Below are 21,262 nucleotides of genomic sequence, written 5' to 3'. Positions count from 1 at the left end.
GCCCTTGAATTTCCGGAAAACCAACGATGCTCTACTGTACAAAATCAGCCGCTATTCCGGAAAAACTATTCTGCTCCCACTCGGGCATAAGTCCTTATTCTGGAACACTGTTCCGGAAAAGGGCCAGCGTAGACAGCCCAGTAGTCTTTTCTGGAAAAAAGCCCCGATCGCGAAAATGATGCTCGGGGCTCTTTTCCGGAAAAGCGCGTCTACATTGGCCACAGACGCTTTTCTGGAAAAGGGCTTTTCCGGAAAAGCAGCCTGCCAATGTAGACGCTCCTTTTCCGGAAAAACTTAAAACGGAATACTATTCCGTTTTAAGCAGTTCCGGAAATTCATGCCACTGTAGACAGTAGCCATTCTCTTACTTATGGTATGCCCTGTTAGAAGTCACTGGGAGGAAGGTCAACACAAACCCCCAGCAAGCCAGAGGGCCCCCTCCAGCCTCTGCCAGCACCTTAGGAGGTGAGATGAACCACAGGCCCGTGTGAGGAAATCCAGGAGCCTCCTCTCCTCAGCAAGGCTCCTCGATGTAGTCACCCTCCTGTCCTCATCACCTCCCCCACCTGTGCCCATTATCCTGCCCCCCGTCCCGCGCCCATCAGCCTGACCCCAGGAACCTCCCCCCCATTATCCTGCCCCTCCCCCCCATGTGCGGCCGCGCCCGCCCCAGCCGGCCAGCCCCCGCGCTCGCTATCCGGGCCGGGCTCCGTGGGCCAATCAGCGAGGCGGGCGCGGGCGCAGGCGGGGGCGGCGCGGCTCGGCGCGGGGTGGCCGGGCGGGGGAGGGCGGCGCGGCAGAGGCTGCTGGAGTTGCCGCTTGGCTGGGAGCTGGCGGGGACGCGGCTGCCGCTGCTGCGCTAACCCGGGCGGGTCCGAGCAGCCGGCGGCGCCCGGGCAGGGCTGCTCTTCCCCCGCAGCCGCTCCGTTGCTTCCCAGCCTGCGACCCGCCAGGGCTGGCTCCGCAGCCCCGGGGGAGGCGATGAGCCCGCCCCGGGCACCGCGCACCGCTCCCTGCCAGGCGGCGTGAGCAGCAGCAGCAGCAGCAGCAGCGGCGGCGGCGAAGGGGGTCCGGGAGCCGAGGGACGGACGCCAGGCGCTTGGGCGCCTCTGCCCCCGCGCGGGGCTCGCCGTGCCATGCTGGACGCGCAGTCCGCCGAGAAAAGCAGCGGCAGGATGAAAAAGTTGCGGAGAACTTTGTCGGAGAGTTTCAGCCGAATTGGTGAGTCGGGTCCGCGCACGGCGGCCTCCCCTGCGTCCCCCGCCGCCCTGGGGGCAGCCTGCTACCCACGGGCACGGGGCACCCGTCTGCTGCGAGGTGACACCTGGAGCGGGGCTGTGCTCGCCTCCCAGGGAGTTGAGGCAAAGTGGGGGCCCTTCGTCCCTAAGGAGTCACAACTGAGAACTCCAGTCCTCCTTGTGCACTGAATCTGTGTGGGGGGGGGGGGGGAGGCGGAAGGTATCCGAGGCAGGGGACCCCCTGGCTGAGGTAATCCCTTTATAGACTCAACTTCAGTTGGTGGACGAGACCAGTTTGGGAGCTACACAGAGCGTCTCAGTTGGTCCAATAAAAGATTCCCCGCCTTCTTTTTCTAACAGCCCTGATGGTGTGGAGAGGGCTGATAAAGAAAAGTTATTTATTAGTTCCCTAAATAGAAGAACTAGAGGACACCAAATGAAATTAATGGGGAGCAGGTTTAAAACTAATAAAAGGAAGTTCTTCTTCACACAGCGTGTTGTCAACCTGTGGAACTCCTTGCCAGAGGAGGCGGTGAAGGCTAGGACTATAATAGAGTTTAAAGAGAAGCTGGATAAATTCATGGAGGTTAGGAACATAAAAGGCTATTAGCCAGGGGATAAAATGGTGTCCTTGGCCTCTGTTTGTCAGAGGCTGGAGAGGGATGGCAGGAGACATTGTCTTCGGTCAACCCTCTCTGGGGTACCTGGTGCTGGCCACTGTCGGTAGACAGGATACTGGGCTAGATGGACCTTTGGTCTGACCCAGTACGGCCGTTCTTATGTTCTTATGTCCCAGGCTAAGACAACAATATCCATAAGGGAGAGATGTCTGAATAGTAAGTGAGCAGAGCTGGGAGGGGTTTGTGGGGTTAATCCTGGCATCACTTGTCTGTCTCCTTACAATATACTGAGGATGTCTTGTAACATAAGTGACAAAAGGAAGTGGTGTGGACCTGGTAGCATTACTTTCTGATACCTAGAGGATCCTATTTAGTTATGAGTGTTAGCTTTCTTGTACCTCCTTGTCTCAGCCTGCCTCATGCCATCTTTCTTCACAGGCCTCATGTCTCCTAATTTCTCTTTCCTTCTGCTTTAATTTTATTAGCTTTGTAAATATATGATTTAGTTCTGCAAAGTAATTTGGGATGTAGTTTATCTGACACTAAACTGTACTTGTGCTTGGTAAGTAAAGACTCTTTCTGCCTGTCTACCTATTATATTAGTGCAATTGTGCTTTACAAAACTGAAAAACTATAGCACTCTTACCATATTTAAAAACAAATCGTACAGATGTTTGTAAACTAACAGAAGTTTCTCAGTAATATGTGAAACTCAGACGCTATAGCATGAACTTGCATTTGAATTGACTGAAAATTAATACAATTGAAATCGACAAGTCTGCTTTGAATGCCACACTCAGAGATCTAGCTAAAAATTACTTTTAACTTTTGTACAATAGGTAAAAATGTTTTTTAAAAATAAAACACCAGACAGCATCTCTTTCATGCTGAGGCATAAGTTTGGAAAGCAGATGATGATAGCTGAGCAGTGATAGTTATGACAGACAGACCTCTTTTGTCTAGCCTTCTCCTTGCTAAATCCTGTCAGTTCTCTTACTGATGTAAAACGTTTTGAGGTAGCATGTTACACTTTGTACTTGCTGACCTTAGGTGGGATTATCAAAATTTCTTTTTGGCATCAAGTTATTTTGCCTTAAAAATTTACTGATTTTCTTGGAACTCTTTTTCTTTGTTCTCTGTACTTTAAATTTTTTTTATTCACAACGTTTTATATTTTTTGCACAATGCATAAAAACAACACAGGCATGTTGGGACAAAATAGAAAGGCAAAGGGACAAAAGGAAACTAAACTAGCTTGATTTTAAGGACTAACAAGAAAATATTTTACCAATATATTAGAAGCCAGAGGAAGATGAAGGACAGGGGTAGGTCTCTTACTCAATAAGGAGAGAGACAGTGATCGAAAGGAATAAATAGCCAAGGGTTGAATGCCTTTTATCAATAACTGGATGACTGATACAGTGAACATCAGTTTACATTAAGTAGGATCTGTGACTAAAACAGGATCTGTGACAACAGCGAAAGAATAAATGAAATATGTAGGCAAGTTGGATACCTTTAAATAAGTACTGGATGATAAAATACATTGAATTCTTAAGGAACTTTCTGAAGACCTCTCTAATACATTAAAGATTTATGTTTGAGAGCTCGTGGAAGGCTAGGCGAGATCTGAGAAGACTGGAAAAGGGTACCATATTTACCCTTTTATTAAAAAGGGGAATAAGGACAACCTTGGGAATTCTAGACCTGTCTACTTAATATTGGTACCCAGAAAGACAGTTGAGTCAATAACGAACTTGTAAAAACCTACAAGATAATAGTGATAACTAACATGAACTTGTCAAGAACAAATCTCATCAAACCAAGATAGCGTAATAAGCCTTGTTATGCAGAGTGGGGGAATCAGTAAATGTGCGATCTCGACTTTAGTAAGCTTTTGGATATTGGCCTGTATGATTGTGTTTCAAACTGGGGAAATATAGGCTAGACAAACCTACTATAAGGTGAGTGCACAACTGGTTGGAAAATTGTACTCCAAGAGCAGTTATCAATATTTGAATCAAGCTGGCAGGGCATATGAAGTGGGCGCTAAACCAGTGGTCATCAACCTTAGGTTGGGATCTACTGGTAGATCTTGGAGCCTCTGACAGCCTCCCAACCAAGCCTGTCAGGATCACCTATCAAGTGCCAGCACTTCAGCTTCCCCTCTCAGCACTGCTGTGCTGCTCCTGTCCTCTGACTGGGAGCTGCCCCCCACCCCCGGGAGGCTCCTGCTTGCTATGCATGGCATGGGAAGAAGAGGTGAAGGTGCTGATATAAGAGTGCCCTTCCTCCACCCTGTACCTCATCTCCACAGAGTGGAAGGGGGCAGGGATGGAGAGAGTTTGCCGGCTACTTTTAGGAGTATTGTGGGCCCAGAGCTGGGGTGAGTCTGCCTTAGCCACCTCATCACCACCCAGAAGCCACCTCTGATAGACTTTGCCCAGTTGGAGCCCGCATTCTTAACCCCAGCCATGAATCCCTCCTACACCCCAAATGCCTGCCCTAGCCCTGAGACCCCCTGCACCCAAACTCCCTCTGAGCCTGCACCCTGAATTCCTTGCTGCAACTGAACTCCTTGCCCCAGGCTCAGCTCAGAGCCCCTCCCACGCTCCAAATCCTTTATCTCAAGACCATAGTCTGCATCCCTCTCCCTTGCACCCCAATTCTCTGCCCCAAGCCTCATAAAAGTGAGTGAGGATGGGGGAGGAGGATGGAGTGAGCCAGGGCAGGGCCCCAAAGAAGGAATGGGAAGGAGGTGGGGCAAGAGTGTTTTGGTTTGAGGTAGATCCTGGATCGCACTTATATTAAAAAAGTGATCTCACGTTTTAAAAGGTTGGAAACCGCTGCTCTAAACCTTTCCAGATTACTGTCCCCCTTTCAAAAGTCTGATCTGTCTTGCATACCTCAGTTTCACCTCACTTAAAAACCACTTGCTTACAAAATCAGACCTAGCATACAAAGTACCATAGAACACTGATACTGAAAATTTGCTTACTTTCTTATTTTTACCTTCTAATTATACAATTAATCAATTTGAATATAAATATTATACTTATTTCAGTGTATAGTATATAGAGCCGGATAGACAAATCGTTACCTGTATGAAAATGTATTTTGTACTGACACTGCTCATGCTTTTTATGTAGCCTGTTGTAAAACCAGACAAAAAAATTAGATGAGTTGATAAGCTTCAGAGGGGTAGCCATGTTAGTCTATAATGGAAAAAACTTTAAAAAACAAAGAATAGTTCTGCAGCACTTTAGAGACTAACAAAAAAAGTAGATGGTATCATGAGCTTTCATGGGCACAACCATTTCTTCAGATGAATGGAGTTTAAGGGGTCCAAGTTCTAAATAAATATCTGAGGAAGAGAGGGGATGGGGTGGGAAAAGAAAGGAGGAAAAAAATGTGAAAAGAATAGTCAGAGTTTCCATGATAAATGAAGCTGCTAGAGAAGGTTCCAGAAGAACTCTTCAGTACCTGGTGTTTGGCCTTTTATGTCATTAGGATGTGGATTGTAGCGGGTAATCCAGTTATGGTGTTTGTTTAAACCTCTGTTGTAGGCATCAAACTTGTAAATGAGCTTAAACTCTGCAGCTTCTCTTTCAAGCTGTTTTTTGACATTAGCTTGTAATAATATGAAAACTTTGAGATCCATGAATGAGTACCTGGGCAAGTTAAAATGTTCTCCCACAGGTTTCTGTATTCCCTTTTTGAATATCTAATTTGTGTCCATTAATTCTTTGTCACAGAGAGACCATCCACTTTGGCCAATATACATGTCAGAGGCGCATTGCTGGCTCTTGATGGCATAGATCACATTGGTGGATATACAGTTATATAGCTTTTGATGTGGTGGTTTATGTGATTAGGTCCTGTGATAATGTTGCTTGTATAGATGTGTTGACAGAGTTGGTTCCAGAGTTTATGGCAGGCGTGGGTTCCTGGATGAGTAGGATGGAAGTGTGCTATGTGGTTGCTGGAAATAAATTGTTTGAGATTAGGGGTTATCTGTAGGCAAGAATTGGCCTGTCTCCAAAGCCGGTGAGAATGAGGGGTCGTTTCCAGGATAGGCTGTAGATGGTTGATAATGCATTGGAGAGGTTTAAGTTGGGGGCTGTAGGTGATGACAAGTGGAGTTCTGTTGTTTTCTTTGTAGGGCCTATCTTAAAGAAGTTGATGTCTGGGTACTTGTCTGGCTCTGTCAATCTGTGTTTTCGCTTCTCCACGTAGGTATTTTAGTTTTAAGAATGCTTGATATAGATCCTGTAAGTGTTTGTCTCTGTGGAATTGGAGCAAATCCGGTTGTATCTTAGGGGCTGGCTATAAAAAATTGGTTGGGAAATGTGTCTTAGATGTAAGCTAGAGGCATGTGGGTAAGTGTAACTGTCAGTAGGTTTCCGATTTAAGTGGTGGAAATGTGGCAGTCATGTAATTGTATTGTAGTATCAAGGAAGTGGGTCTCTTGTATGGACTGGTCCAGTCTTAGGTTGATGGTGGGGTGGACATTATTGAAATCCCTGTGGAATTCTTCCAGTGTCTCCTTCCCGTGGGTCCATATGATGTCCTCAATGTAGCATAAGTAGAGTTAGAGGACGAGAGCTGAGGAGGCGTTGTTTGAGGCTAGCCATAAAGATGTTGGCATATTGTGAGGCCATGCGGGTGCTTATAGCTGTGCCACTGTCTTGAATATATCAGTTGTTCCCAAATTGGAAACAGTTGTGTGTATGAGGACAAAGTTGCAGAGCTCTGTAACTAGGTGTGCAGTGGCATCATCAGGCATGGTGTTCCTGACAGCCAGTAATCCATCATCACGTGGAATGCTGGTGTAAAGAGCTTTGACGTCCATGGTGATCAGGATCTTTCAGGAAGATTACTGATGATCTGTAGCTTCCTCAGGAAGTCGGTAGATGAGTTGATGTACCCCCTTGAAGATCTGAGTGCTCCCAAGGGTACTCAGACCCCTGATTGACAGCCATTGCTGTAGGGATCCAGCCTAGGTCTGGCTCTATTCAATAGCTTCATAAATGATTTGTCAAATGGTGCATAGAGTACACTTATGGAGTTTGCAAATGATACCATGCTGGGAAATGTAGCAAGCACTTTGAAGGATAGAACTAGGATTCAAAATGGTCTTCACAAATTGGAGATATGATCTGAAATAAATGGATGAAAATCATTAAGAACAAATACAAAGTACTAATCAACTGCACAAATACAAAACAGGAAATCACTGCCTAGGATGGAATATTGCAGAAAAGGATCTGGAGTTAAAGTGGACCACAAACTAAATGTGTCAGCAATGTAATACTGTTACTAAAATGCAAATAGCATTCTAGGATGTGTTAGCAGGAGTGTTGCAAGCAAGGCAAAAGATGTAATTCTTCTGTTCAACTCAACACTGATAAGGCCTCAGCTTGAATATTATTTCTAGTTCTGGGAACCATACTTCAGTAAAAGGGGTAGACAAATGGGAGAAAGTCCAAAAGAAGCCACAAAAATGATTAAAGGCCTCAAACGTGACCTGTGAAGAAAACTTGGGAAAATTGGCTTTTTTATTTTTTGTGGAGGAGAGTTAGGGAGGACATGACAAGAGTCTTCAAGGTTCCTATAAAGAGGAGGTTGAAAAATTGTTCACTTAATAACTGAGGATAGAACAAGAAGCAGTGGACTGAAATTGCAGCAAGGCAAATTCAGGTTAGATGTTAGGAAAAACTTCCTCTGTTGGTTAAGCATTGGCACAAATTGCCTAGGGAGGTTGTGCAATCTCTGTTGAAGGTTTTTAAGAACTAGTTAGACAAACACCTGTCAGGCATGGTCTAGATCAGTTCTCAAAGTAAGGGATGAGCCTTCTAAGGAAGGCATGAGCTATATGCCCTTTTTGTTTTTGTTTTAAAAGCTCTGGCTGTCAGCCCTGGGTGGCTGGGGCTCATGCGAAAGGGCCATGTATAACCAGGTGGAAATAAAGGAAACAACTGGAGCCCAACTTCCCTGAGGCTGACAGCTGGATCCCTGCCACCAGGGCAGTTTTCTAACCCCCTCCCTTCTGCCAATCCCTCACCTGGAGATATGGGGGTTCTGGCAGTCAGTCATGGGGTGGCAGCAGCAGCTCAGAAGCAAGGGTGGCAACGGAATGCAAGTCAACTATGGGAAGTGATTTTGACAAATCATTTTTGACATTGAATCCCTTACTACTTTGCTGCTGCTGGCACATCCGTGTTTTCAGAGTTAGGTAACTGGTCAGTGGCTGTTTGTTTCTGCTCTGCCTTGAGAGCCGAGCGGTTTCATATGTACTTAGGGGAGGGAGGTAAATGACGACAGACATGGAGACAATGATCTAGATCAGTGTTTCTGAACCAGTGGTGTGAGTACCCTTGGGGTACTCAAAGTCAATACAACTGAAATTTGGAAAAAACTGAATTTTTGTTTAGTTTTACAGCACTTTATTATTTTTGTACTTTTTACACCCAAAAATTTCATCGCCTGCCCAGCTACTATTAAGTTGTTTAAACAAATGTGTTGCAATGGTAGAAAAACATTTTGTGTGTCTGAAAACTGTAGGTACTGGGGGTACTTATAATTTTTTGAAAAAGGGGTACTTTATAAAAAAAAAGATTGAGAAACTCTGATCTAGATAATACTGGGGCTTTGTCTACACTTAACATTTTAAAGTGCAGCCATGGCTGCACTTTAAACTGAAAGTCTGGCCACAGTTTGAGTGCTGGAAGTCTCCCAATGCTTCATGTAAATGACCTCTGCAAGGGGAGTGTAACAGTGCTGTGAGCACGGCTCCTAGTGCTGTAGCCTGGCTCCTAGTGTTGTAACTTGCTGTGCTTGTGTGTGCGTATGTGTGTTTTCACACTCCTGAGCCAGAAAGTTAGTTTTGTAAAGTGCCAGTGTAGACTTGGCCTTAACCTTGCCTGAGTACAGGGAATTAGACTAGATTTCAGTCCTACATTTCTGTAAGTATTTTTTCTGTGGTGTCTGAATCAACTAGTATCTCATTTTTAATCCTACAAACAGCATAAAAGTAGTCACTGATTGCAGCCAAAGGGGGAGTAATGCAACTTTGGAGGCATGCAAAGGTGTGTGTATTCTCCCATAATTCAGAGCTGCTGAGTACCCAAGTGGCCTTGGTTGCTCTCAATTATGCTGTTGCCAATGGCACTGAATAGCAGCCTCGGATCCCTGGGTGCAGTCAGACCTAATTGCCTTCCTAATGCCTCTTACCGAGCTGTAAATATGGGAGTAGGGGCAGAGCCATTATGCTCTTTATTATGCACTGTCCCACCAGAGTATTCTCACAGTGATCTGATCCTGTTATGACTGTCTATGCCAGTTGTAAAGTTGCTTTGTGTCTGTAGTGTAATGTGAAGTGGCCTGAATGTAGAAGAAAATGTAGCATGTCATGTAGAGTCAAATCATGAGTACTACAATTATGTCAAGAGCACACTATACAGTATATTAGTGGTGTAATTTTTTTGTGTCATAACATACCCTAATTTTTAAGAGCTGTAGGCTTTTAAGTAGAAGAAAGCAACTGAATCCAGACAACTTTCCTTTGTCTTCCTATAACTTTCATATTTATAAAGGAGAAAATGCTGCCAGGATGACTGTTACGTTCCAAATCTGGAGCAGATATTTACATCCCTGTGTAAAAAAAAACAAAAAAAAACCCCACCTTGTATTCCTGCATGAAAATTGAGTTTAATCACTCATGTCCTGGGCTAGTAATGTGCTTTTTAAAAGCAGAATTATGTATTTGGTAGACCAGATCAATCAGGTAGACAGTTGTTAAAATATATAACATCGAAGATTTGTTTTTTAAGAAATCAAGTTTGTTTTTTTTCAAATGGATGTCTAAAGTAAAGCTCTTCAATAAGTATTTGCAGGATCAGAGATTTAAGCCTTGGTTTAACTTAGTCTATTGTGAGAAGTCACATTGACTCAGGACTGGGTGCAAGGGGGATAATTTCCAAAGATTTTACTCCCACTGAAGTCTTCTGAATGTCAGGCAAACGTGCTGTGACTTGGGTCTAAGCCCTGTTACTTTACAGCAGTGGTCTCCAACCTTTTTAAGCATGAGATCTTTTTGAATTTAAGTGCAACTCAGGGTCTACCTCAAACCCTTGCCCTGCCTCCTTCCTGACCCTTCCCTGAGGCCCCACCTCTGCTCACTCCATCCTCACTCACTTTTATCAGGCTGGGGGCAGAGGATTGGGATGCGGGGGAGGGAGATGTGGACTCTGATCTTAGGCTAAATGATTTGGAGTGTGGGAGCCCAGGGCAGTTGAGGTGCAGAAGGGGTGCAAGGTGAAGGCTCTGGGAGGGAGTTTGGGTACAGAGGGACTCAGGGCTAGGGCAGGAGTTTGGGGTGCAGGAGGGGTTCAGGACTGGGTCCAGGGTCCAGAATGCAGGCTCCATGTAGGCCCTGTTTAGCACATGTGGCTTCTGGGTGGTGGTGCAGGGGACTACAGCAGGCTCACCCCTACTCTGGCCTTGCATCACTTCCAAAAGCAGCCAGCAAACTCTCTCCATCCCTGCCCCTCCCCCCGCTCTATGGAGATGGGGTATAGGGTGAGGGAGGGGCACTCTGAAATCAGCACCCTCCTCTTCTTCCTGTGTCCTGCACAGTAAGCAAGAGGCTCCCAGCAGGAGTGGGAGGGTGGGGGAGGGAGCAGCTCCAAGGCAGAGGGCAGGAGCAGCCCGTCAGTGCTGAGAGGGGCAGATGAAGTACCTGCACTTGACAGCCTCTCAGCTAAACCTGTCAGGATCACTTGTCAAAGGCTCCAAGATCTACCAGTCGTTCCCAGTCTACTGGTTGGTGACCACTGCTTTACAGTGTGACACAGCTCAAGCTATACACCCCAGTCAGTCTGTTTGGTGTGGAATGGACATCTTAACACAACCGTTAGACCCCGGGTCCAGCAATTGTAAGCTCAGGTTAACAGTGGAATGCAGACAAACCCATTGAGCTGATCCAGAGCTCACTGAATTCAGTAGAAAGACCACACCTGAGTTCACTGGGGTTTGGATCAGGCCTTATGTAAGACATAAAATGTAGAATTTTTGAAAATCTTGGTCCAAGTAAATTAAATATAGAAAAACCCAAGTCTATTTATAAAATGCTTTGGCAACAGTAATGGGTATTATAAGGACAGTGACTACTTGTACGATGATGCACATATATTGATTCATCAGCATGAGGGGCAGTTTCATAACTTACTCTAAAACCCTGTCTTTTCTTCATGTAATGGAGACTTGGACTGCCACACAGAGGCTTGAATTACATCTGTTTTGGAGTTTGCACCTACTGCTTTTTCCATACTCTTAAGCATAAGATGTAATACAACTTTATTTCCATTTCTCTTTCGGTAATATCTAAAAGGATCCTTGGGTTCCCTAGGGTGGTGTGGCCTGAATATTGATGCAGAAGTTGCTATGTGTTGTTTAAAGTAGTACAGTGTATGCCACAGGGTAGAAGTGCATTTCAGTAATTCAGTTAAAATCCAAACGTTGCTAGTGAAATTGTTCCACATGCAGCTGGTCTGAAATTTTGGCCTTCTGACCAATCGTAGCATTTACAGCAAAGACATTCTAATATCACAGTGTGAGGTTTTGTCACTCCTGTATGATCCATAGCCATACAGGAAAAAAAAACCCTCTATGTATAAATAACTTTAATCGACATACCGGGAAATTCAAAGTTTAAGACTAATATTCTTAACTCATATTTTGAGGCTTGGAAGAGGAAAGCAAAACAGCTCTTGAAGAAGCCTTAACAGTTAGTTTTTTTTTTTATGGCTTTTGTTGTTTGTGGGCTTTATACTTTTTTCAGGCAATATGGTATTTTCTGGTGATATAAAATTGGTAATATCATATTCATTTTTATCTAATCTGGGGGGTTCTTCATTCTCGAACTCGTCAGCTCCTGCAACATAGGCTGAATTCCTGATATGGCATATCTATTATAAAGGACACTTTTCCTCTCCTGCCCCCCTCTCCCCCACCACTGTAGCTTCTTCATGGGCTCTGGATGTTGGTTTTGGGTAACAGGGTTATATGTGTAATAGCATGGTGGATGTAGCTGTGTGAAAAGTTATAAAACGTTTGAACCCAGGAGTTAATTACACATACCATAATCCCCTAAAGCTGTGAAAGCATAATACAGGGGTGGGCAATAATTTTTGCCTGGGGGCCACTTGAAAAATTTTTGAAGTAGCCCATTACCAGGAATGGGAAGGGCCTAAATGGGAAGGGGTGGGCTTCCCTACCCTCAAACCATGATTAGTCTGGAGGTGGGGGAGCCCCTTTGTTTCCCCTTCCCACTAGGCACCCATGCCCTGGAAGAGGCTTGGCACACTCCCCCACCTCCAAGCCAATCAAGGCCTGGGGGCAGGGGAGCATGGGAAGTCTCTTCCTGCACTGCGAGGAGCATGGGGCACTTGGAAGTATCGCGGGCTCCTCACAGGGCCGGGGCGGGGTGAAGGAAGCTTCACACAGCTCCCCCGCCCCCAGGTCCTGATTGGTCTGGGGATGAGGGAGCATGCAAAGCCTCTTCCACCCTCCCCACTCCCTCCCCCCTGCCCTGTGAGCAGCACCTGGCACTTCAAAGCGCCACGTGTTCCTGGCAGGGCGGGAGGAGGCTTTGCATGATCCCTCACCCCCAGGCCAATTAAGACCTCGGGGCGGGGGAGCGCACGAAACCACCTCTGCACTACCTCCGCCCTATGAGCACCCCGGCATAATGCATACTTATTCTTAGAAAATTAGTATCCTACCGAAAGCTTTTTTCTTTAATAGACCTTATTAGTGTAGGTCTAACTACTCTCCAGAAACTAGTCACCAGACAAAATGTTTCTATACTATAAAGCCGTAATTCACAGTTATCAGAGAGAGTTTGTCATATCAAGCATCCCTGGTTGATAAGAGCTATGTATATAAATTTGAGGCCCTCATTTACTGATGTTAGTATGTGTAACAACACAACCAAGTCCCTCGAATCTTGGGGGGAGTGGCAGGTGAGGGTGTCTTTACGGCAGGGGTGGGCAATAATTTTTGCAGGGGGGCCACTTCACGAATTGGGGAAATGGTTGCAGGCTGCCCCTAAAAGGGCAAGGTCTCAGGCGGAAAGGAGTTCTTCCCTCTACTTGAGGCCTGCCCCAGCAGGGGGAGGAGACTTTGTGTGCTCCTCCACCCCCAGGCTCTGATTGGCGTGGGGAAGCATGTCAAGTCTTTGCCCCCTGCTCTGCCAGGACTGTGCAGAGCCTAGAGGGAACTGCTATCTCTTTTGAACAGCTGACAGTTGCCTCTGGTGCCGTGTGCCCCTGCTGCTGCGCGCCCCTAGCGGGGGAGGAGAATTCGTGCATTCCCTCCTCCCCCAGGTTTGGATTGGCCTGGGGGTGGGGAATAGGCAGGGTGGCCGTGGGCCAAATCAAACAGCTTGGTGGACCAGATTCGGGCTGTGGACACTCTTTTGCCCACCCCTGCTTTAAGGTATCTGTGTATTTTTTCCCAATTGTATTGTTGACGTAGTGCTTTGCAGTGTGCAAAAAATGCTAAGCAGGACTCAGTTGCTGCCCAGATAAAAAACTGTAAATTTATTCATACAACTGTTTTCATTTTAAGTAAGAGACCCTGATCCTGGGGTGTCAGAGCTCTGCTTGGTGAACCTGATGAGGTATGGACCTTTAAAACTATCTTGATGGTCCCCTGAACACATCCAGGGACAGCTTCAGACCCTTCACAAGTCAGAGTCGTCTCAGAAGTTATTGTATGAGCTGGGATCTTTGCAACCTAGTGTACTGTACTTCAGTCACTGCCTCTGGGGATTAGCAAGAGTTGGCATAGATCTGGCTTTTCCCACCATCTGTAGCTATACTCTGGCCCATGGTCTCTAGCATACCTGGTCTTGACTAATTATTTCATTGTACTGAGAAACATCTAATGCCAAAGTATCCTTCTCTGAACTTTCATCCAACAAGAACTGTCATTTGTAGTGTACTAGAGTGAAACCTTTGTTTTCTGGCACTCTGTTAACCAGAAAACTTTAACTGGCATTGCCCCTAGCCACAATACTGTCACACCTTCAGGTGCACAGGCCTGGCTTGGTTTACCGTGATTGGCTTAGTACTTCTTAAATAAAAAATTGTTAATCTCTTTAACTCAAAATAGAAATGAGCAGGGCTCAACAAATTCTGGAAAACCCTACTCGCCAGACAAAAAAGGGACTCGCCACCCTCCCCCCCCAGGTGTTTTTTTTTAATGGCATAAATTCCTAATAAGAACTGTAATTACTAATACGTTCTTAATAAATATCACCCAAGTTATTAATAAATATTTTATAAACTTCTACCTTTGCCCTCTGCTGCCATGTCTCCTCCCCTTGCTCCATCAGCTCCCCTGGTGCCTGCTGCCCCCCAACCCCTCACCCTCCTCTGCTGTCCTGACTCCTGCCCTTCTCACTGCCCTCAGCCCTCCTGAGACCTGCCCCCCTCCACCAACCCTTCTCTCCTCCCTGTGCCCACTCCTCCAGTAGCCCCCCTCTGATCAAGTGAGCTACCCCTCAATCCCCTCTCCTAACACCTCCCTCTACACACCTGCCCTGCCTCTCTCCTGTGAGGCTGGTCCCTCCCCTGCAGGTGTCTTCCCTTCTGCTTCACCCCCAGAATCCCCTGGCATTTGCACCTTCTCTTACTCCTGCACCCTCCTGGTTCCTCCCCCTTCCCTCACTGCCTCTGCCCCCTTTGCCCACTTTTCTCCTGATACCCACCCCCTTTGCCCTGTGCCCTCACACATGCCTGCTCCATCCGCACCTTCCTCATGCCCACCCCTTCTTTCAAGCCTTCTCCCAGCACCTTCCCTTCCTCCCTCTAGCCCCCAGTGCTGTTACCCTCTCCTCTCCCAGCATCACCCTGTTCCCCCCTCCCACTGACATCTCCCCTCCTTCCCTTTTCCTCATTATCTGCACTTGGCCCCCTGGGATTTGTCTCTCCTGCACCCTTGTCCCTTGGTGCCTTCCCCTTTCTTCTTCTTCTTCTCCTGACCTACTCCCCTCCCCTCCCCTCAGCACAAGCCCCTTCCCCATCTATTTCCCCTCTCCTCCCCACAGCCCATCCCAGCGGCTTCCCCTCCCCCAGGGCTAAGCAACACTCCCCCCTTTTTTTGTTGTCTTTTACACATAAGAAAATAAGACAAATTTTTTGCAAATTTTTTTTTGTTTTCTTTTTTATCCCAGCATTTTAGCCCTATAAGAACATAAGAACGGCCGTACTGGGTCAGACCAAAGGTCCATCTAGCCCAGTATCCTGTCTACCGACAGTGGCCAGCACCAGGTGCCCCAGAGAGGGTGGACCGAAGACAATGATCAAGTGATTTGTCTCCTGCCATCCCTCTCCAGCCTCTGACAAACAGAGGCCAAGGACACCATTTTATCCCCTGGTTAATAGCCTTTTATGGACCTAACCTCCATGAAATTATCTAGCTTCTCTTTAAACTCTATTATAGTCCTAGGCTTCACAGCCTCTTCTGGCAAGGAGTTCCACAGGTTGACTACATGCTGCGTGAAAAAGAACTTTCTTTTATTAGTTTTAAACCTGCTACCCATTAATTTCATTTGGTGTCCTCTAGTTCTTCTATTTAGGGAACTAATAAATAACTTTTCTTTATCGGCCCTCTCCACACCACGCATGATTTTATAGATCTCTATCATATCCCCCCTCAGTCTCCTCTTTTCTCAACTGAAAAGTCCCAGTCGCTTTAACCTCTCCAAACCCCTAATCATTTTAGTTGCCCTTTTCTGAACCCTTTCCAAGGCCAAAAATATCTTTTTTGAGGTGAGGAGACCACATCTGTACACAGTATTCAAGATGTGGGCGTACCATAGTTTTATACAGGAGCAGTAAGATATTCTGGGTCTTATTTTCTATCCCTTTCTTAATAATTCCTAGCATCCTATTTGCCTTTTTGACCGCCGCTGCACGCTGTGTGGAAGTTTTCAGAGAACTGTCCACGATAACTCCAAGATCTCTTTCCTGATTTGTCGTAGCCAAATTAGCCCCCATCATACTGTACGTATAGTTGGGGTTATTTTTCCTGATGTGCATTACTTTACACTTATCCGCATTAAATTTCATTTGCCATTTTGTTGCCCAATCACTCCGTTTGGTGAGATCTTCTTGGAGTCCCTCACAGTCTGCTTCTGTCTTGACTATCCTAAACAGTTTGGTATCATCTGCAAACATTACTACCTCACTGCTTACCCCTTTCTCCAGATCATTTATGAATAAGTTGAAAAGGATTGGTCCCAGGACTGACCCTTGGGGCACACCACTAGTTACCCCTCTCCAATCTGAAAATTTGCCATTTATTCCTACCCTTTGTTTCCTGTCTTTTAACCAGTTCTCAATCCAATAAAGGACCTTCCCTCTTATCCCATGGCCATGTAATTTACACAAGAGCCTTTGGTGAGGGACCTTGTCAAAGGCTTTCTGAAAATCCAAGTATACTATATCTACTGGATCCCCCTTGTCTGCATGTTTGTTAACCCCGTCAAAGAACTCTAACAGATTAGTAAGACAGGATTTCCCTTTACAGAAACCATGTTGACTGTTGTCCAATAAATTATGTTCTTCTACATGCTTCACAATTTTATTCTTTACTATTGTTTCGACTAATTTGGCCGGTACTGAAGTTAGACTTACCAGTCTGTAATTGCCAGGATCGCCTCTAGAGCCCTTTTTAAATATTGGTGTCACGTTGGCTACCTTCCTGTCATTAGGTACGAAGCCGATTTAAAGGATAGATTACAAACCACAGATAATAGCTCAGCAATTTCCCATTTTAGTTCTTTTAGAACCCTTGGATGAATGCCATCCGGTCCCGGAGATTTGTTAACATTAAGTTTTTCTATTTGTTCCAAAACCTCCTCTAATGACACTTCAATCCAGGACAGTTCATCATCCACAAAGGACGGGGGCTGGGGCTGTGGCAGGACTATAAATAGCAAATAGCATTTTCATTCATTTTTTTCCATAAAGGCAAAGGCGCTTCAAATGAACTCCCCCTTTCACTCGCTGCTGGGTCACAGCAGCCTTTGCCCTGTCCTGTCCAGCCCCTCCCTATGGACAAGCACCCCTCACTCCCAACCCACAGGGGAAACAGGGTGCAGGGACAGCACAGAGCCAGAGGGGTGCAGGGAACAGTGCGGGGGGGGACGGGGACAGGTGTGGCGTGGGGAACAGGAGGCACAGAGGCGGAGGGATGCAGGGATTGGGGGGAGCAGTGTGCAGGGTGTGGTGGAGGCATGGGGAATGGGATGCAGGGAACGGGAGGGACAGTGGGATCGGGGTCTAGGAGCAGTGCAGGAAACGGGCAGCACAGAGCTGGGGCGGGGGTGCAGGGTGCAAGGGCGACGCAGAGTCAGAGGGAGAGCAGGGGATCCAGGATGCAGGGGCGACGTGGGGAATGGGCGGCGGGAGCCAGATGGGGCGCTGGGCGGGTGCAGCGAGCCAGGCGGTTGGCTGGTAGCGGGGGCTGGGGCTGTGGCAGGACTCAAGCTGGTGGGGCGGGCCCTGGGTCTGTTGCGCGCCGCAGCCAGCTGCTGGGGACACGCAGCCAGAGCTGAGCTGCCACGGCCCTTTAAAATCGGCGTGGCCACGTCACGCCAGCATCCTGGCATTTGCTGGCTCCCTGCCTCCTCGTGCCACAGCTGCACGCAGGCAGCCTGGTGCTAAGAATCGCTGCGATTCCCTCTCCCCGGCAGCACTCGGCTCCTCCGCCGGATTGGATGGGGCCACGCCGCCTGTAGTGCGGGCTTTAGCCAGCCCATTAAAATGGCCCACCAGGCCAGTCCGCCCCTGCACTCGCCAACTGGCAAAATCTACTTGCCGCGGGCGAATGTATTTGTCGAGCCCTGGAAATGAGACACTAACTGCCTCACACTACAAAACTATCAATATTAAAAACTTGAGTTTTACTATTATTGTCCATTGTTTTTTCCTAGGTTGATGGGGATCTTCAGATAACTGGAATTTTTAGATAACCGGAACGCCCTAATCCCCAAGTGTGCTGGATAACACAGGTTTTACTGTAATAGATAGTGTAGATCTGTGGTATATTGAAAGAAGTGCATACTGTTTGTGTTGAACTCAGTATTCTTAAAATGGTAGCACAACTACTACTTGTTACTCAATGCAAAAGTTCTGAATTCGCTGCCTAGTCAGTCTGCAATATCAGAAACCTACCTGTAGAAAGGACATCCTGTTTATAAAATTTGTTATAAATACCAAAATGATTGTGATATTCTTCATGATAGTCTAAGAAATTTAAATAATTAAATAACACTTAGTTTCTTTAAAGCAGTGTTTCCCAATTTTATTTGGCCGAGGAACCCTTTTCAGCTTTTCAAGGAACCCCTAGGTTTGTCAAGCAAAAAAAAAAAAAAAAAAGGGGGGGGGGGGGGTGAGGGACCCACCAATTCATGAAAATCCCCACCAATGCATGAAAATCACATTCCTTCCCCAAGACCCCCCACCTCCCTTCCTTGAGGCCTCATTGGCTCTGTTCCCCATCTCTCCATCACTTGCTATTCCCAGCCCTTATATACTCTCACTAGGTTGAGACAGGAGGTGTGGTGAGGGAATGAGGGATTTGGGTGTGGGAAGGGGTGAGGAGTGCAAGCTCTGGGAGGGAATTTGGATGCAGGAGAAGGGGATGTTGGCTTGGGGAGGGGGCTCCAGGCTCGGGAGTGTTGGGCTCAGGTAGAAGGTTGGGATGTGAGGGTGCAGGAGTTTGGGCTGGATATGTGAGGGACTCAGAGCAAGGAGGCTGTGAGTATGATGGGCTCAGGACACAGATTTGTGATGTGTGGATGGTGCAGGAGAGTTGTGACAGAAGACTGAGGATGTGGAGATGCAGGAGTTTGGGGATGTAAGAGGCTCAGGACAGGGGGTTCCAGTGTATGATAGGCTCAGATTTGGGGTCAGGTGGTGCAGGAGTGTTATGATGCTGCAGTGAGATGGGGGGTTTGGCCCCAATTGGGGACTTGTTGGTCTGGCTTCATTTTTAAATAAAATATTATGTCAAACTCAAAAGGTTTTAGCATAGTCTTTATTTATGAGAGGGGTGAGGAACCTGTTTTGAGTCAAGGGTCACTGACACACAGAAAAGTCAGTTGGGGCCACACAAGGGAGATGCAAAAAAAAACCAAACAAAAAAACAACCAACCCTCCCCAAAACCCCAAGCCTCACTAATGTGGTCCCAAAGGTGCTGGTGGGGGCAGGGGACAGAGTGAAAGTGGGTGCAGGGGCTGGGGAGAGGATGCTGCTGGGTGGAAGGATGCTGGCTCAGGTGGTGGGGTGCTGTGGCAAGGTGCTGGGGTCGGCAAGTGGTGAGGTGCTGGGGTCAGGGACATGGTCCTGCTGGGCACTAGGGTGACTGGCAAGGTGCTGTGGCCAGGGCGGTGCTGAGTCCTGGGGTGTGAGGCAGGGTGCTGGGGCCAGGGACAGGGTAGTGCTAGGTGCTAGGGTGGATGGCAAGGCTGCCAAGGAGCGAGATAGGGATGGGGTGCAGGATCTAGGAGGAAGGTGGGGGGTGGAAGGGAGCAAGGTCTGGGTGGTAGGTAGGGTGCAGAAGCAGGCTGGATGTAGGGTGTCTGGTCAGGGGAAGGGAGCAGGAGCATATTGGGGGTAGGGTGTCTGGCTACGAGGGAGGGTGCAAGGAGGGGAGTTGGGTAGGAGTTGGACTTCCCTGATCTGGCACCCTCTGGACCTGACTGGTTCCAGATGAGGTATTTTTGGACCAGGAGAGATCATTTCAGGGTTCCTGGTTTCCCTGCTCCCCACAAGGCTTCTTTGCACCTCTATCTCCTGCAACCCAACTGAGCTGCCCACCCTCACTGGTTCCCTGCACCTCCCCCAAAACCATCCCCCACAATCCAAGGGAGTGCAGCACCAGTTCCCTGCAGCCCCTCACAGCCCAGCTGTGAGCTGCCCATCTGTTCTGTATGCCCTCCCCCATCCACCTCAGCCCAGCTGAGCCCTGCACTGGTTCCCTGCATGCCTCCCCCACAACACAGCTGAACCCCATTTCCCTGCACTTCCCCCAAGCCCCACAAAACTGCTGAGCCAAGCGCTGATTCCCTGCCCCTTCCTCCCCTTGAGTCTAGCCCCGGTTCCCAGCACCTCCCTCCTCCTGCAGCCAAACTGAGCTCTGAGCTCCACACACACACCCCCACCCCACAGCCCAGCCCAGCTCCCCGGACCTCCCCACTCTGCAGCCCAGCTGAGCTCAATTTCCCTGCACCTTCCCCCAAACCATGCAGACATGCTGAGCCAGTGCTGATACCCTGCCCCCCTCCCTCCCTCCCTTTGGCTGTATCTACACTGGTGCGATTTTGCACCAAAGCGGCCGCTCTTGCACAAAAACTGGCTTCCTGTCTACACTGGCCGTGTGTTCTTGCGCAAGTACACTGAGGTTCTCACGAATGAAATCAGGGCTTCTTGCGCAAGAACTATGATGCTCCCGCTCAGGAATAAGCCCTTTTGCGCAACTGTTCTTGTGCAAGAGGCCACTGTGGACAGGCAACATGAATTTAGCCCTATGGCTAAAATGGCTATTGGCACTTTCTTGGGCAAGAGAGCATCCACACTGCCATAGATGCTCTTGTGCAAAAGCACAGCTTGCACATGGCAGTGTGGATGTGTTCTTGCGCAAGATGTTCTTGCACAAGAAACCGCCAGTGTACACGTAGCCTTTGAGTTTCCTCGCGTGAGCAAAATGAATTTTGTGTTGTGCACCAGTACTGAGTTCATGTGGATTGTTTGGATGTGCCACTGTGGCACCCAAGTTATTAATAAATATTTTTAAACCTTTACCTTTTCCCTCTGCTGCCATGTCTCCTCCCCTTGTTCCATCAGCTCCCCTGGTGCCTGCTGCCCCCCAACTCAACACCCACCTCTGCTGTCCTGACTCCTGCCCTTCTCACTGCCCTCAGTCCTCCTGCAACCTGCTCCCGTCCACCAGCCCTTCTCTCCTCCCTGTGCCCACTCCTCCAGTAGCCCCACTTTGATCATGTGAGCTACCTCTCCTCATCCCCTTGCCTTACACCTCCCTCTACAAACCTGCCCTGCATCTCTCCTCTGGTGCTGGTCCCTCCCCTGCAGGTGTCTGCCCTTCTGCTTCACCCCCAGAATCCCCTGGCATTTGCACCTTCTCTTACTCCTGCACCCTCCTGTTGCCTCCCTCTTCCCTCACTGCCCCTATCCCCTTTGCCCTCTTTCTCCATGATGCCCACCCCCTCACCATCCTCTGTCCCCATTCCCCTCATGCTCCTGTGTCCTCACACATGACTTTCTCCATCCTGGCCTTCCTCATGCCCACTCCTTCTTTCAAGCATTCTC

The 21,262-nt window shown here is 47.8% G+C and overlaps 1 protein-coding gene across 2 annotated transcripts in view; it reads left to right on the top strand.

The window, feature by feature from the left end:
- Window positions 1–811: 811 nt before the first annotated feature.
- Window positions 812–21,262, top strand: part of CDK14 (cyclin dependent kinase 14) — a 530,833-nt gene continuing 510,382 nt past the window's right edge. Inside the window, exon 1 of one of the 2 annotated variants that reach the window (XM_075922397.2) lies at window positions 812–1,221. In XM_075922397.2, the coding sequence (XP_075778512.2) occupies window positions 1,137–1,221 (85 nt within the window). In that variant the 5' untranslated portion in view covers window positions 812–1,136. The remainder of the gene's footprint in view (window positions 1,222–21,262) is intronic. The other variant, XM_075922396.2, reaches the window with a different exon arrangement.

The sequence above is a fragment of the Pelodiscus sinensis genome, chromosome 2 (assembly GCF_052426305.1).
Source record: "Pelodiscus sinensis isolate ZL-2025 chromosome 2, ASM5242630v1, whole genome shotgun sequence".
NCBI classification, from domain to species: Eukaryota; Metazoa; Chordata; order Testudines; family Trionychidae; genus Pelodiscus; species Pelodiscus sinensis.
The sequence above is the reverse complement of the archived record's forward strand: the minus strand, read 5'-3'. Positions and strand labels throughout refer to the sequence as shown.